The following is a 17,718-nucleotide window of genomic DNA, read 5'->3' as shown; positions in this document are numbered from 1 at the left end:
ACCGCAGACCTTCCGCCTTGCTGGTCCGACCGCAAACCTTCCAACTTATTGGTCAAGTCGCAAACCTTCCGACTTACAGACCATTCGACTAGTTGGCCCGACCACAGAGCTTCCGACTTGCACATCGTCCGACCCACTGACCAACCGACCTACAGACTTTCCAACTTGTAAACCATCCGACTGGCAGACTTTCCGCCTTATGGACTACCCGACCTACGGACCTCCCGACCTACAAACTGTCCGATCTGTAGACTTTTTGACCCGCGGATCTTCCGACCTGCGGACCATCTGACCTGCGGACTTTCCGACTTGCGGACCTTCCGACCTGCGGACCATCCGACCTGCGTACTTTCCGACCCGCTATTTCCTTAAAGATACGTCTATTTCACCTGATTTTCTCGCCACACCCCTTGATCAGTCCAACAAACCCAATTGTAGGCCAATTTTTTTCCTTTTAACTTGGACTTTTGAGTTGCCAAAGCTAAAACTTATTTTTGTGCTTTGTTCCGAGTTATTGGTCCCGGGTATAGTTGAGGTAGTTGCATTGCCTTACAAAGAGCTGAGAGAAAAATATATATATATATTCTGAGTCCTAAAAGAAAAAAACGGACTCGTGAAAAAGAAGAAAGTATGTCTTGTCTTGCATTGATCAACGCTTGTGAAGTATTTTGTTGTTCTTGTTCATTCATGTATGTGACTTGCGCTCATTATGAAGTGATGAATTGATAGATTAATTCTTCGGTCTCATTAGCCGTTGATATCCATTTGCCTACCTCAACTATGGCCCAATTACAACCTCTAATTAAGACATTTGATTATGAACATTAATTTCTTGATGAATTGTGGATTTGATTTGATTTGCTTGCAAGCCTATGGGATTCGTCGTTTACTTCATGTGCATTGAATGAATATAGCCTAAATACTTGAGGGTGAGAGCTTTACGTTGTATACATTCCGCATTTGGTGAGGTTAGTTGGTTTTGCATGCTTTGAATCTGACGTAATTGATAACACGGATAAGTGACTTTTGTACTAGTGAGTATATCAATTCTTGGTTTGGATATATGCTTAAGGACAAGCATGAGATAGGTGTGGAGGAGTTGATATGTGCTATATTATATAAATATTTTGTTATATTTTGGGCGATTTTTTTGTGTGAATTGCGTATATATGCTCCTAAGGTGTTTTTTTTTTTTTTGTTGTTGTTTACTAGGCATTGCGTATATATGCTCCTAATATTTTGTTATATTTTGGGCATATTTGAGAGAGAAAAAAGAATGCACGAAGACTTTAGGCGTGATCACATAGCACATGTGAAAAATATGGAAATTTACAAAAAAAGACCCTCCAGGGTAAATTGACAATATAAAGATTATTTGGTATTTAATTACAAAGGGGATCTAAAGTTGAGAAATTATAGAAATGACTGATGAGTTATTGAAGAGAGGGAGAAGAAACGCACCACCACGTTCCCCGCATAACATCAATCCTTGGTAGGGAGAAGAGAACGGGAGAAAAGGAAGAGCAGTGCAGAGAGAACTTTGAGGAAGAGCTCAGATGACTTCCGAGCATTTCTTTTTTTCATTTTTAGAATTAGTTTGTTGTCATTCTTAAAATTGAAGGTACGATGAACTCATTGATTTGTTTTATATTTCAATTTCTATGGATTGTGAGTAATTTCATTTCTAACGTAAGTGTGAATTGATGTTTGGGATTAAATTTGTGAGACTTCGTTTTTGTTAAATTTGGTGTTCATCGATGTTGAGTATTTTTAATTATTCTAATTTATGAGTATAGAAATCTTAAATTGATTATTGCACACATATTAATTTGAGATTTCATAGCTATATTGGACATTGGCACTCATAATAGTATAATATTTCAATTGGTGTAACAACCTAGATAAAGAATACTCTAGGGAAGAATTAAAATCAATTTTGAACAAATCCGCGTAGGAATTTGGTTAAATTGAATTGAGTTTTTCTAGACCTTAATGTTGTCGAGTTAGTAAAACTATAGACGTACCTAGGATTCTCACTCGATTAGGCAAATAGCTCACTGTCGTTCCTTAGCTATCGACAAAATAAGGAAAAGTTGGTTGTAAACGCGTGTAGATCAACTATAATTAATTTATCCAACTAGTCAATGAAATTGATTTTTAATCAATGAATGAATTTTATATCCCGAATAGAAAATTCATGTCTATACTAGAGTTAATCATCATTGATAAAACGTCTTGCATTTTAATTTAGTGTATTTAATTGAGCGAATTTACTTTTCCCAAACTTAGTATGATAAATCAAAAATGCCCCCCAATATATATATATATGTATTAGTATAATTACATTCAACCGAGTTCAAATCATTATTGTTCCTTGTGAAGACAATCTTACTCACCATTATTATTGCATTTTGCATATTTTATGACATAAGAACTGATACTTTATTTTGTAGTTGTGCGACAGGTTTGCACACGTCAAAAATTGCCTAGAAGCAACCACCATAAAATGAAGACTAATACACATTACCAAAATAATGTCTATTTCTAGTGGAATCTTATCCGCATCAAATGTTTCGTTGCAAAAATTATTTTTTGTAACGAGTATTTTCGCAACAAATAATTTTTTTGTTGCGGTATTTTTTCATAATAAATACAATTATTAAAAAATGTTGTCCTATTTATATTTGTTACGCCCGTTCAGTCATTACAAAATTAATTTTTATTAATTTTTTTAAATAAAAAATATAATATAAAATTTAATTAAAAAATATAAATATTAAATATTAATTTTTTATATTAATTATAAATGAAGATTAAAAATATAAAAAAAAAATTTGAAATATAACAAATTAAAATTAAAAAAAATCTGATTAAAAAATAATATAAAAAACATTATTTTTATTAAAAAAAATAAGTAAAAATTAAATAAAAATATATCAACAAAATTTTATCAAAATAATAATTTATAAATATATTATTAATACGAACTATTTTTCTATATTTATTAAATTGTTAAAATAAATGAATAATTTTTTTATTACTATTCTAAACAAAACTAAAACGACTAACTATAAATTCCTAGTACAACAGCTCACCTTGCAAATATCATTTCCATTCTCAAATCTAAATCCCATATCCTCCCACCGATTCGAAATCAATCATCTGGTCGTCGTCGCCAGCCACGCTCCTCAAACAATATCTCGACCTCGCGAAATGGCGCCGGCCGCCCTCCCCACCTTCATCTCGACCTCGCAGATCGCCACTAGCGGCCGGCCACCCTCCCCACTCAAATCGATTTGATTTTTTGTTTTCTGTAGTTTTTTACTGTGTGACTTCCAAAGTTTTGGATATATTTTACTTTCTTACAGTTCTTTGATTAATTTTATTTTATTTGATATAAAATGGGAGTGTGGTAACTGATTGCGGTTTCTGAGCAGAGTGTTATTTCCGATTTTTTATATACATTCTATTTTTTGTGGATGGCGCGTGTTTTGGTTTGCATTCAGTGGTACTAATGTTATGCTAGCTTTGTTCTTCCCATGTCAATTGATCATACTTTGAAACTTTGGACTCTAATATGCTAAGGGTAAGGGTGTATTCATTTAAGATTTGATTGAATTTTTTTGAATTTTAAAAAATTTGTGGATTTAGAAAGTCTACAGAATCAACGGAGAGTTGGATAGATTTTATTAATTGATTTAGATGGATTCTTATAAATTTGATTGGATTTATATATGAATTTTGTAGAATTGTAAAATATTTTTTTTTATTAATTTATATAATTATATAAACTTATGTAAACACAAATTTTTACAAATATAATATATAGGTAATATTAATAAATAATATATAATTATTAATGATAGAGAAATATTGTAACATATATAATACTACTATTTTGAATATTATATTTTTAATTTTATAATTTTGATTATGTTATCATTCAATATATCAATTTATTTTTATATTTTATATTAGTTATTATTGTTCTTATGTGTATAAATTTTGTAAAAAAATTAATATATAGATTAAAAAATTAATATATCACACACATTGATTATTTTTATATTATATGCATAATTTTTTATATCTTAAAAAAATATCCATTCAAAATATTTCACAAAAAAATCACACAAAATAAAAAATACAATGTATTCGATAATTAAAAAAAAAACAGTAATACATATTTATTATGATAATAGTAATTTTTAAATATTATATTTATTATATAATAATACATATTTTCAAAAAGGTTGATAATAATTTATTAATATAATTTATTTTTAGATTATTACTTTCTATTAAATATTTAAAATAATATTAATAAATATTATCATATTTTTATCACTTATATGTTATCAACAACAACTACAAGAAGAATAACAACAATAATAATAATAATTTTAACCATTCATCAAAATCTCTCGTGAAAGATTTTCTCATGTACTAATTTTTTATAATTATCTATTAAAATCCAATAAAATTCACATACTTTAAAAGTTTATGGATTGTTAAATATCTGATTTTAAAAAACTTTTAAAGGTCTGAATTGAATACACCTGTATTTTAAAAGTCAAACAAAATCCTAATACAGCAGCCCCCTAATTGATCATATCTATCATCACAGATGCTAACCATTGTCATAATTAAAAATAGGGCTTTTCTGTGTAGCTTATTGCTTGCTGCTAGGATGTTTCAGAATACCCCCCAACTGGATTTTATGGGAATTTATTTGCTATATAGTTGAGGTTTTTGTATGTTTTCTGAAGTTCATTCTTCATACTTGAATGTTTTATGCATCATGCTATTTTGGTTCCATTGTTTGCTTTATTGAGTAAACAATCCTTTTTTTTTTTTTTTTCTTCGATTATTATCTTTTTTCTTCGTAGATTTCCTACAAACACAAGAAAATATGTATTCAACAAATTGAAAACTTTTTACATAAAAAATCAATCTATTATATTCAACAAACAAACAAAATTATTACCACTATAAAAAAATATAATCGAGACAAAAAACAAATAAACAAACCAACACATTGTGATAATATTTTGAATATTTTCAATATAAATAACAAAAAAAAATAATTACATAAATAAATATGAGCATATAGAACATAATAAAGAAGCAAATAATACAACAATATAAAATTAAAATTAGAAATACTTATTTTTACAAATAGCCGTTGTTGGCGGGATGAGTGGACAACGGGATAGGTGAACGACGGTGAGGCATCGGCGGCGACGGTGGGCAGACGACGGATGACGGCGAGGCGTTCACAACGGTGGTGGTTGCAGTCGAACAAATACTGTTGGAGCAAAAGAGTATCGCACAGGTTGAAGATTTTAAATACACATTTGGTAATTTTGTAAATTAGTGTTTTTAGGAGGTTAAAAATGAAATTTTGGATTTTAAAAAATATAAATATGTTAAAAGGGAATTTTAGGGAAAGAAAATAAGATAGGGAGTTTTAAATAAACTTCTAATAATTTGAGTATTTATTTTTAATTAACTGTCCATTTTTAGCTTAATATTTTGATATGCTTCTTTTGTAAAAAAAAATAAAATAAATATGCTCAAATCTTTTGATATAAAATTAATATAGTATATACGTTGGTATTTGTAATAAAATAATAATATTAAAGCAGTGTAATATTTTACTAAATAAAAAATATTATTAGGTAATAAAAAATACTAAGGATAGATGACCAAAATAATATTTTATAAAACAGAAAAAATAATATTTATATTATATTTGTTGACGTGGATTTTTAACATAAAATTCGAAAATGTATTTCGAACTTAAAATAAAAGAACGTTAGAAATCACATCTTCCTAAAATAAAGTATATAAAAAAAAAACTAGAAAATGCGATAAAAATTGAAAAATTTAAAATGAGTTATCCCCAATAAGATTTTTTGTGACATGATTAAAGATCTTTTTTCCATCCTCCATCAGTTTGTTAAATAAAGTCCCACTTAAACCGTCTGAAACCGCCTCTAAGTTGGTTACCAAGGTCATGTACTAAACCGTCGTCGGTTACCCTGTTCACACAAACGTCGGTTGCCTTCAAGAAACCTTCTGTCGACACGTAGTAAACCAAAATTACAACCGACCAACCAATCGTTTCAATCGGTTTCATCATAACCACCCGACCCAATACTCGAATTCTGATGGACCCCTTTATCTGATGTGCCGACCAAACGAGTCCGATAGTCTGTTAGGTTCTGTAAGTTGGACCTACCAAAATTCACTCCTGGCCCACAATTGGACCCACACTCTTTTTTTTTTTTTTTTTGGCTAAAATCCTAATTTTAAATTTTCGTGCTCAACAATATTAGAATTATGAACAATTTGTTTATTTAGTATTTTAAGTGAAGAATATTTTTGATACGAGGAAATAAAGAATAATTAATACTCCTTTCGTCCCAAACAAGATGCAACATTTGCTTTTGACACGGGTTTTTAGGTGGGTAGTATTAAGTAGGATAATTTAGAAATTAAAAGATGTGATGGTGAGAGAAATATATATATATTTTTTTTTTATTTGGATGATGTGAGGGGATAAAGTGTAGGGTAGAAATTAAATATAATTAATTATTTCCTATTTTGGAAATGTTGCAGGGTGTTTGGGACATACCAAAAAGGAAATGTTGCAGGGTGTTTGGGACGGAAGGAGTATTCTCCGTCCCAGAACTATAGTTTGGATTGTGTTTGGCACGGAATTTAAGGAATATTGATATTATATTGATAGTGGGTAAAAGTACGGGTATAAGACTTTTTTGCCCTTGTGAGTGTATTAGTGTAAAAAGTAGTGGCAATTGTGTAATAATAATGAAAAAGTAAGGGTAGTTTTATAGTGATATGATTATTTATAAATATGATACTATTGTTTTGGGACAGACAAAAATGGTAAACAAGACTTTTGTATTGGGACGCAGGGAGTATTAAATTTTTGTAAAAAAATAAAATATATTACCTCCATCAAGCCATAAAATATACAATGGCTTTAATGCGTTGATTTTTTAATATTAATTATCATATCAAAATATATTACAAATAAAATATAAAAATAAAAATACATTTATTAGTCTCTTGTAATACAAATATAATGATATTTGTAGAGTTAATTATACAAATATTAAATAAAATATTTTTAATATTAAATATAATGAATATGTTTACTTCGCCTAGACGGACGTAGTATTAAAAATAATGTATTGAAAAAAAAAATAGGCAAACGAATGCTAAAGTTTTTTTTTCTTTTTTTCGGACAATTGGATTAAAATCTCTATCCTTATTTTAATGTTTAAATTCAGTTCTTACCCACACTCACGATCACTGCACTCCCCACTTTTTAATAAATATTAGCATTAACTCCCCACCCCCAATTTCAATTACAATATTGCCCTTCTCTCTCCCAAAAATATAGTTTATCATTTTAGGTATTCTTCTCTCTTCATTAGGTTATTTCCGCGCATAAGAACTTCCATCTAGACTTCTATTTTATTTGTGCGTGATCGATGTCGATGACGAATCTATATTTCAATCTTTAGGTTTATTTCGTACGAAAAAAAAAAAAAACGGGTAAGAGGAAGTTTTAATTTTGAATGTTCTTTTGTTGTAATAATTTTGTTGATTGATTATAGTGGTGTGTTAGGGCTAACGACCGATCCTACCTACGTTTAACTGAAGACAAAGATCGAAACTCAAGTATGATCGATAATTTTTACTATTATTTCACCAATCCTTTGGATATTGCTCTGTTCGAAATTATTTGCGCAATAGTAGATAATTTTTTACAATCACGATAACCCATAATATAGGACAATACATGTAGGAAAAAAAGATTTGAGGGGGGTTTTTGCGATTTAGTGGTAGTATACATGAGCATTTTCACATAAAATCTTTCTTTGGTGGAATGTACCTATAATTATTAATTTTATACCCATGTTGTGTGCTATTGTATATTTTATTCGTTTGAAGGTACTCTGGTTTGGTTGATATGTACTACGAATACTAATGTATGAACATAATAGATTGGATGTTCATAAAATCTTGTTGTTATGCAGTTGTGTCTGTAAAAAATGATGAAAATTGAAAATTACTTTGCTGGAGGTTAAGGTCTGTTCTTTACGTTGATGGTCGGTATAATTGAAAAGAATAATGTTTTTTTAGATAGACACTTGGAATTTCTAAAATCTATTCTCGCTATATTTTTTTAAGCCCACTACACATACTGTCTTCGGCATTTAGTAAACAACTTACACGTACAGGTATGTGTAGAATGTTTGTTTAAATTATTATGATATATGCAAAAAGTTAACTTTATTTCGTATAGGTAATGTAGAGATATCTTATGCACCACAAGAATTGATGAACGTCTGGTTTCAACAAAGCTGTTTATGCACCCCTATGGAAGGATTTTCGGCAGCATATAACATTTGTTGTGGAGGCTATGCCACTTGCTCGAAACTTTATTTCGTAATTGCAACCATCCAAGAAACAATAGATGTGACGCAGAACAACCCGCGTGAGAGACAATTTCTTGTACAATATCTGTCCAACTAGGCCGGCCAAAAAAATACGGTTTGAATCACATTAAGTGAAAAAATCTAAAAATATGGTCGTGGTGGTCACCTAGGATATAACCGACAAAGTTGAAATGAGGTTTTATCTTAGGTATTTTTTATTCCTCATCATATGACTGGAATTATTTTATTTTATTTTTTGGATGATTGTACACTGAACGAATATCTTTGTATGAGACCACTATTGAATGATTTCAAAATTAGATGACATTCCCCTTGTATTTTTCGGTGTACACAACTAATATGTGAGAGTACGTATCATTACAAATTAATTGCAAATTAGTTGTATCCATGGGTATGTGAATTCACAACGAAAGTATATTACAAATTATTGTAGTTGTATAAAATATGACCAATGATAACAATTATCAACGACGAAAATACACTAGATATAAAGCTTGGTTAATTAAATTATGTGTAACACCTGAGGTCTTTGTGTCCCCAAAGTATTTTTTATAGTATAATATGACCCACAATGTGTTTTAGTCATTTATTTCAAATTGCATTGACATTGAATCACGTGTAGGTACTTAATTTTGGGACAGAGTTGTTATAATGACAATACGGGTATTCTATGAAGTTTAAAAAGTATATTCGTTAATACTAGAGGTATACATAATACGAGTAAGCTGGTGTATCTTTGTGTATGAAAGTATTCATATTCATGCATGGGTATTATTAATGTGAACACGCGTGTTCACCTAATAGGGCCAAGATTTATCAATGATTGTTGTTGGATCAAACAACTATGAGTTAATTTATCATATCCACTTTCTGGGCAGTGAGTGAGCAACACGGAATACTTCCGAGACGATATACAAAGAACCTATCCATACATTCAATGGTGGATGAAGAATGTCATTTATAATAGATATGAAATAAAATATGTTGAAGTGACTTATAGTAATAGATATATTAAAGTCACTTCATAACTGATGACCTCATACGTTCTTTGTAACATGATTGTCCGTCCAAGCATTTATGAGAGTGGAAGTAACACCAAACGACAGTAAATAAGCTGGAATGAATAGAAAATATTACTAGTGAGACATATTGGACTTTCTCATATTGTAGGGAACATATTAGTCATTAATGTGGATTTGTCATCGGTCCATCGGTGCTTTTTAACAATTTGGTGATTACACATTTTCTGATTGTACGTCGATTGTGGATAAAGCTACTTAGAGATCATATTCCTTCATATGAGTGGGTTCGATTAGTTCAGAGGTATATAAATTTGAATAAAGGTACAAATATCATCATTGGGGGTATGTGATCTTGGCCTAGGGTTTTATCGACATCCAATTACAGAATTTATCCATCTGAAGTATATTATTTAATTTTTTGGGTACATGTTCTCCTCCAGCACATTTGTGCATGTGATTTGGGTGTCCAAGTAATATACAGAGGTATATATTAGAAAGTTTGAATTACCTATCATGTATACAGACGTATACATGACCATAATGTAAATACATATAAACAATCTCTTAAAATATAATGCATCAGTTTAAACAATCTCTTAAAATATCTGCGGTAACAAATCACATTCCAAACATTCAAATTGAATTAGACAGACCCTGTGGGGCCTCTGCTAAAATTATTGTAGCAATTTTAGCCCAACAAGCCTTGACATCATTGAATTAGGACACTCAGCTGCTTGGTGGATCATCTAAAGCGTAACTCTAAGTGTACATGCATACAAGTGGCCCACAATTGAGACTCTCACATTGGCATCTGTAATGGTCTATTTACTTCAGCATCTATAAAAACTACTTCATATAACCAAACGGTGTGAGTTGCAAAGCTTTCAGTTATTTTTCGTTCATCCCAACTTTAAGTTTAACCATCTTTGTATAGAATAAATGTATAGAAAATTTGGAGATAAGCTCTTTGTATATATATATATTTTTGGATCTATCATTATTTCAAACAAAAATATATGTTTATCAGTATACCCAACACAAACACAAGTTTATGGCATAACAACGAACGTAAGTAATATTATATTTGAGACATATTTATTAACAATCAAAACACTTCAAAGACAATGGAAAACACTTGTAAACAATATAAAGAACAAACAAAATTTTTACTAATCAATAAAACTATATACATCTATAATCAACCCCATGACAGAGACATCGCCCAACACCTTTGTACTTAGAAAATCATTCGAAAATATACAATTTGCTTATGGTATTTGAAAAAAACAAGAAGCACCATCCGCCTCACATTTTAATTATTTTACTATAAATATAAACTTAGAAAATTACACATGAAGGTACTTCTAAAGACAACAAGATCATCTATAAGTTCAAACACATCAAAATAACTTATATTCAACCCAATACAATGTCAAAGTAAAATGACTCATTACCGGAACTTGTACAAACTCAACTGACGCACAAAATAAAAATAAATCTAAGTATAACATGAACTCAAAAATTTGATCCTACGAAAATCATAAACTTTAATTTACTTTTTCAAATTATGTTTTGAGGAGCAGATTTTTTTTACATCTCGAACGAGAATGGAGCTCTGGCCAGTGAGTGGAGACTTCCGACGGCGACGAACGTTTTTGCAAGGAGGCTCAATGATTATTACTTTAGTAGGGAGTTTCGACAAAGAGGGGCAACGTGGGATAAGACGAGTTTCAAAGAAATGATCCAATCACAATTCGGATGGTGTGCTTTTAATAGAGTTTTATTTTGTTTTTGAGTTTAATTTACTTTTAACTTATCTCAGTACATAAATAAAATTTTCATATACATGACTTAACATTTTCTTTGTACATATGGATAATTTTAAAGTATGTAATTAGATAATGTAGGTTTATATTAAAATAATTGGATTACATACAGTATTCGTTATATTATATAATAATTTTAAAGGTAAAATGGGTATTAGAGAGTAAGTGTAAATGAAAATAAAAAATAGAGAGTGCAGTGTTCTTTTAAAATGAAGAGAGACTGAATTTAAATGTGTTATAGAGAATTAAATCCAAATATTTTTTTATTTTTTTTATTTTTTATTATGAAATAAAAAACAAACGCACCCTTAATTAAAAAGTCGATTTTAGATCGCATTACCCTTTCTTCCCAGATCAATCTCACCTAGCCGTCGCCTCTCCCCTCTTCCGTCTCACGTTCGTATTCGTGCTCGTCGTTCCGTCCAGAGCTTTCTCAACTTCCCAAAGTCCTTTCCTACCCTCTTCTTCTCCTTCTGTCACGGCTTCTTCCCTGGCATCGTATTATTTTTCTTCTCCGTTCTTCGACGTCCTCCAAGACAGGGCGGCAGCTTCGTTGTCGTCGTCTTATTGTATTCTTCGTCTACAGTTTCGCTGGAGGCTTTGTAAGTTCAGTACTTACACTAATTTGAATTATTTACTGTTATTTGTATTGATTTTAGATTGATTTGAATGTTGAAGTCTATTAGTTTACTTTTTGTTGGCTGTGTGCTTTTTTTTTTTTAAAGTATTAGTGGATCGTCTGCCATTTTGTTGGCTGTGTGCATTCTTTTATCAGCTGCCTTGCTTTTTGGCCGAGCCAACGGTGCGAGGACTGTCTAAGCGATATGCTATGAATGAACGCATTTGGGACCATCTGAAACACGCTGGCCGAGGGATTTAATCAATATTTTCATAGGCTTTGATTCATAATTCTTCTCCCTACTTGTAGCTTATTTTTGTTTTCTCACCGAATGGTTCTTGAAGCTATCTTTGTGACTTTGTATTTATATTATCTGTGCATTTAAACATTGGAATTGGGAGACTTCCTACAAGCTTGATGGGTGATAATTATGTTGATGCATCAACATGTAAATTGTTTATTGTTTGAACTTTATTATGCAATTGTTTTTGTTAACTTTTTTATGGATATTGTATATTACAATTTGTGATTCAATATAATGCATGAAATATTGATAATTTTAATATATATTTTTAATATTGCTAAAAAGCTTGTGAGTTGGCCTATTCTGCTCACCAACTTCAGGGTGAGGAATGGATTTCCAAATTAACCAACCCGAACACCCAGCACTATAATGTTGCACTAATCACAACTAGAGATTGCTAGAGAATGTTTTCTGCAAGTAGTTGAAGATTTCTGATATGGTTTCTGATCATTTGTTGTTATTTTCCCTTTGATTTCTGATATGATCATTTGAGTACCTTTCCTGTTTGTGGCAGATTTTCCTGTAAGAATGCTTTTTTTTGTGAATGCTTTTGAAGCTTTGTGATTAATCATCTAGTGATTATAGATAATACCTTATTCCTTGGGAGAAACATATGGAGTTAGTGCGATTAAAACATAAAATTGAATGTATATTGAATGTGTTATGCATGCTAGTTGAAACGGGGGTTTAAGGGTTCAACATTGTGAATTTGGAAGAATTGTTTGTTTGGTGCTTTACTCTTTCTTCATGTTTGCAATTCCTATTTCTTTATGTTGACTATGTGTGTTGAGCACTTGAGTAAATTCAGAGAAGTAGTTAGAGTTAAACAACACCAGCTGTTCAGAACTGCAAAATTACTTATTTATTTCATAAGTTTCCATTAATCAGCTCATTGCATGATTATCTGTTATTCTTGGCTAAATTAGTATATAGACTTGTTGTTTTATCAGTGATGAAATCATTATAATAAATGTCTTATCTGTTATAGTTTGGGAGCAGAGAAATGCTTCAGTTGTTTCTATGCGAGCCCACCTGGTGTGACGTCAATGGGAAAGATGAATCTTGTACGCGGAGAATATCTCTACTTGATAAATTAGAATCAGCCATTTGGTCATTGATGCAATCAGGAGGTCGATCTGAAGCCCGACTTTGGCTTTGTAAAAGTCTTTCGGGCATACGTTCCATAAGCTCTCTCCGACAACGCGACTTGTTTGTGAGACTTTTGAGATCCATGCCAAATAAGAAGCAATTAGCATCACAACTTCTGCAGTTAATATTTGAGAAGCAACCAAAAAAAGTGGGGCCTATAATTGCAAAGAAAAGCCACAGGTTGGAAAACTTTTTCAAAGGCAAGTGCTGAGTTTTGTACAAACTCTTTTTTCCATTGGAATTGATGTGTTTTACATTACGAAACTATTATCCTTGATCTAGTACTATCACCTTTTAAATTTTATTGCATATATATATATATATATGTTTGAATTTCGATTGGTTTGTAGATGACGTGGATGCGGAACAGAGTGATGGTCAATAAAGCTTTCTAGTGCTATGTAGTTTGAAAGCTTCTGAGTCTTGAGAGTAATTTTTATTCATTTATTTATTTTTACACTTAGGCAAGTAGTGCAAAGCATGTGTTGTGTTCAATTTATGTTGATATCTTTGTTTTAGAATAATGCAGCCATGTTTGGATAGCTGCATCTAATGCATTGCAAATACAATTTCTGATCACAAGGTGTCATGTTGTGTGATTTAAACTTGAGTTGGCAGCTGTTTTGCTCAAACCTTCCAATTTAAAGATGGTTTTTAGTGTGTGTGTTTGCATTAATGAAGATTACGTAACTCCACAGTGAAAATGCTTGATATTGTGCTAGCTCACCTGTTCAATTCTCTATTCCTTTCATTTGAGCTTTTATTTATTTATTTATGTTTTAAATTTTATTTTGTTAGTCTTAGTTTCCAACAAACCATTATTTGATCAGGAAATTCAAGACGTATCATGCAGTGGTTCTCAAATTTTTCTGGCGCTGGTGATGTGGAACATGGAAAGGGTGCTAAGGCGCTCTCTCAATTTGCTTTTGTAAACCGGGATATATGTTGGGAGGAGCTTGAATGGAAAGGTAAACATGGGCAGTCACCAGCCATGGTTGCAACAAAACCGCATTATTTCCTTGATTTGGATGTCCAACAGACAGTTGAAAATTTTATTGAGTACGTGCCAGAATTTTGGTCATCTCATGAGTTTTCTGAGTCCTTAAAGGATGGAAATATATTGCTTGTCGATCCAAAGTATTTTGTTAATTTGTTTACTGACCTGATGTACGAGGAGGAACTAGAAGACATATGGGAAGTTATAGAAGAATTCCTTGAGGAGCAATCCTTCTCATTCCTTTGTCATCGTCTTCTTATGATTCTCGAAGAACAGGACTTCTGTTATTTTCTAGATTTGTTACCAAGATACCTTAAGCGAAAGTCAGAATCAGTAGGGTTTGACAATGCGACTGATTGGTTCGATATTGTACTTCTTGAATTCTGCGGTTCACATAACCTTGATCAGTTACTTCTACTAAATGCAGTGACTAATCAACATCGCCAACTCCTACGGCTTGTGCAGGAAGAAGGTAGTGAGGAAGACAGAGAGGAGATAAAGCATTTGGTTTTAGAACTTTGTACATCCTCTAGTTCTACCAATGATTTGGAACCAATTATGGCAGAAGGATTGAAGATGAAACAATTGAAATTGGTAACAAGGTTGGGTGTTCAATCTTGGGCTATATATTTTCGGTTAATGGATGAGTTCATAAGCCTTGAATCCTGGGAGCCTCTATTTATCAGCAATGGAATAAAGTTCCGTAAGTCTGATAAGTATACTTTTCTACGTCATGATGAACTTTCTGAAGACTGTGTATCGGATAATGACCGGAGGTCTTCAGTGAGCCTCAAGCTCAAGAAGCAGAGGAAACATAGAAAGAAAAGAAAGCGAAATTCAGATCCCGATGAAAGTTATGAGAATGATAAGGTTGATTATGATTTATCAAACAACATGTTAGATTTTCAACCCAACGCAAGTGATTGGTTGCTCTCTACAGATGGCTTTTCTACTGCATGGAGCAGTGTAAGTTCAAAAACATTTAATATTAATGTGGTTTTTACTTCAGTCTTTATTGACGAAATATTAGGCTATTATATCTCAGGTGTGCGGTGCCCTGAGCGTACAAAATTCTAAAAAGTAACTTTGATATAGATGAATTGCATAAATTATTTTATCTAGTCACTCTTGGCTAGTTTGTTATCTAGGGAGTTCCTCCATTTTCCATATTTCCTAATGCGCGGGGAGACTTCATTTAATTCTTTGCTTCTTTCATTAACTGTGAGCTGCCAGAACCATATGGCGGGCGAAGTTCGAGTTTGCATAGTTTCACATTGCCCGTAGATTTCCTGGTTAACAAGAAACTATGTTCACTGCATTAACCAGTCCTTTTGGTGAAAAATTTATTTGAGTTTTACAGTTCCAAATACAGTTCATGAATTGCCTGGTTCCTATGACTTGTTTGATCCACGCCCACAATAATAGTGCTCAAGAGAATACTTATTTAGATGTACATATATACATAGTCATAATGCAATACTTACTGTTTTACTTTGCTGTTTTGTAGGCTGATCTGCCGGAGCACCTTTCAAATCATTGCTTTATTACATGGTTGAAGTGGATATATGGCAAGCCGAAAAAGGTGTCTTGATCCCTACAATTCGTACAAAGTTTTAAATTGGGAACACCCTGGCATTGCCCTCATGCTGCGGCAATCTTTATTGAAGGCCTTTAAGGTTTGTTTGGAACTCGGCGTCTCAATAATTGGTTCTATTCCTGCAATTACTACTCGTTTTTGTCACTAAATGATCAGACATTCATCCTCTTCAACACAGCAGGGCATCCGGGTGGAGTCTGTCGTCCCTTTGGATCAGATAAAACTTTCTGATGACTACAGCAGGTGCCTAATATTTTTACTGGGCTTAATTCCCTCGATTGTTTAGCCTGTGTTGTTGATGGAACAGTGGCTTACATCGAACGCATTCCATGTGAGGTATCTTATCATTACAACATCGGTGTTGTGTTTGTCATTGGGTGTTTTGGCATGTTTGGTTTACTTGAAAACAATTTCTACTATTTATGTTGTACTAAGATTATTTTAAGGTATTATTTAATATATATATATATGCATGAAGGAGGACAAAAAAAAAATGAGAAGAAATGAAAAAAAAGGGTAGTTGATGATGTAAAACTCTTGTTGTCTATCAAATGTACCAGTGTAAGGGTGTACCTCCATTTTATTTGTATTTTGGAGTATATTTTGATGTTTTGCATTTGGATTATATATATATATTTGTATTATAATAGGAAATAGGTTTGAATTAAAAATAGTTTTATGAAATGGTTTGAACACAAAACGGAGGTTGTATATGATATTTTTTCAGTGAATTTTATGATAGATTATGCAATGTGAAAATAATATATATAAAAAACATGCAGGCTTGAGTTGCTATGCTGTTTTATGTACTGGTTTTCAATAGTCATCCTTGCTGTATTTATAGAAATAATATGAAAATTTATATTTTTTCCGTTCATGAAATAGATATTTATTTGTGTCGTATCATTTTTTTTTCATAAATATAGTATTGATTGATTTTGATATAAAATAAAAGTATTTTAAAAATTATATATATATATATATATATGAATGAAATAATGAGCTGAGAAAAGATTTTTTTCAAAACAATTAATTTTATATTTCAATACAATTTCAAATAAGGACATAATAATTGTATACGATTGTGTAGTTTTCAAGATAGTTATTGTTTTGAATGTAAAATTAATTTTTAATATAATATAAAAAATAAAAAATAAATATTTATTTGTGATGAAAAGTAAAATTTTAGGCAAAATTTTCCGGAAGAATATATTTTATAAATTTCTTGTATTGAAACTAAAATTGATATTATATTTTAATTATTTTGGGATTATATTGGAACTAAATTAATACTATTTTTCTATTTTGGTCCGTTTTATAACAAAATATATATTTCTTTGTACTATCTGCTTAATATCACAAATACTCTTTCAATTTACGATATATTACACAAATATTATTACTGTTATCTAGTCTTTTTACATTTATTTTTACTTTATCACAATATAATACTAATATTTTTAAAACTTCGTAAAAAGAAACAAATGGATATATAGATTTGGGACGAATAAAGTATTATATTTTAATTATATTGAGATTACTATTTTTTTTTTTAACTATATTAACTTTTCTAAATTAAAAAAATTATACTACCTCGTCCATCGCCAATCTATCAATTTGCATTTGGCGTCATTGTTTTTAGCAGTAAAAATATCTTTTATATTTATAAAAATATCCTTATTCAAAAATTAATATGCAAAAATAAATGG

At 31.1% G+C, this 17,718-nt stretch overlaps 1 protein-coding gene across 2 annotated transcripts; it reads left to right on the top strand.

Annotated features, from left to right (window-relative positions):
• Positions 1-11,687: 11,687 nt before the first annotated feature.
• On the top strand, positions 11,688-16,740 carry LOC127249353 (uncharacterized). 2 transcript variants are annotated; one of them, XM_051272106.1, is made up of 5 exons: positions 11,688-11,945; positions 13,255-13,615; positions 14,246-15,378; positions 15,920-16,088; positions 16,191-16,740. In XM_051272106.1, exons 2-4 carry the CDS (start codon positions 13,270-13,272, stop codon positions 16,001-16,003), a joined length of 1,563 nt encoding a protein of 520 aa, XP_051128063.1. In that variant the 5' UTR covers positions 11,688-11,945; positions 13,255-13,269; the 3' UTR covers positions 16,004-16,088; positions 16,191-16,740. The 2 variants fall into 2 exon arrangements, with proteins under 2 accessions (XP_051128063.1, XP_051128062.1); XM_051272105.1 differs by having other exon boundaries at positions 16,188-16,740.
• Positions 16,741-17,718: the final 978 nt, after the last annotated feature.

This window comes from Andrographis paniculata, unplaced genomic scaffold (assembly GCF_009805555.1).
Source record: "Andrographis paniculata isolate CXL003 unplaced genomic scaffold, ASM980555v1 Contig35END, whole genome shotgun sequence".
In the NCBI taxonomy this organism is placed as follows: domain Eukaryota; kingdom Viridiplantae; phylum Streptophyta; class Magnoliopsida; order Lamiales; family Acanthaceae; genus Andrographis; species Andrographis paniculata.
The sequence above is the reverse complement of the archived record's forward strand: the minus strand, read 5'-3'. Positions and strand labels throughout refer to the sequence as shown.

What these genes read in the sequence shown, in the direction of transcription:
- LOC127249353 (XM_051272106.1), top strand. Translation starts at nt 13,270, where the DNA reads ATGCTTCAGTTGTTTCTATGCGAGCCCACCTGGTGTGACGTCAATGGG. An exon ending in GTTGGAAAACTTTTTCAAAG is followed by an intron (nt 13,616 to 14,245) that starts GCAAGTGCTGAG and finishes TTATTTGATCAG; the next exon opens with GAAATTCAAGACGTATCATG. An exon ending in TTTCTACTGCATGGAGCAGT is followed by an intron (nt 15,379 to 15,919) that starts GTAAGTTCAAAA and finishes GCTGTTTTGTAG; the next exon opens with GCTGATCTGCCGGAGCACCT.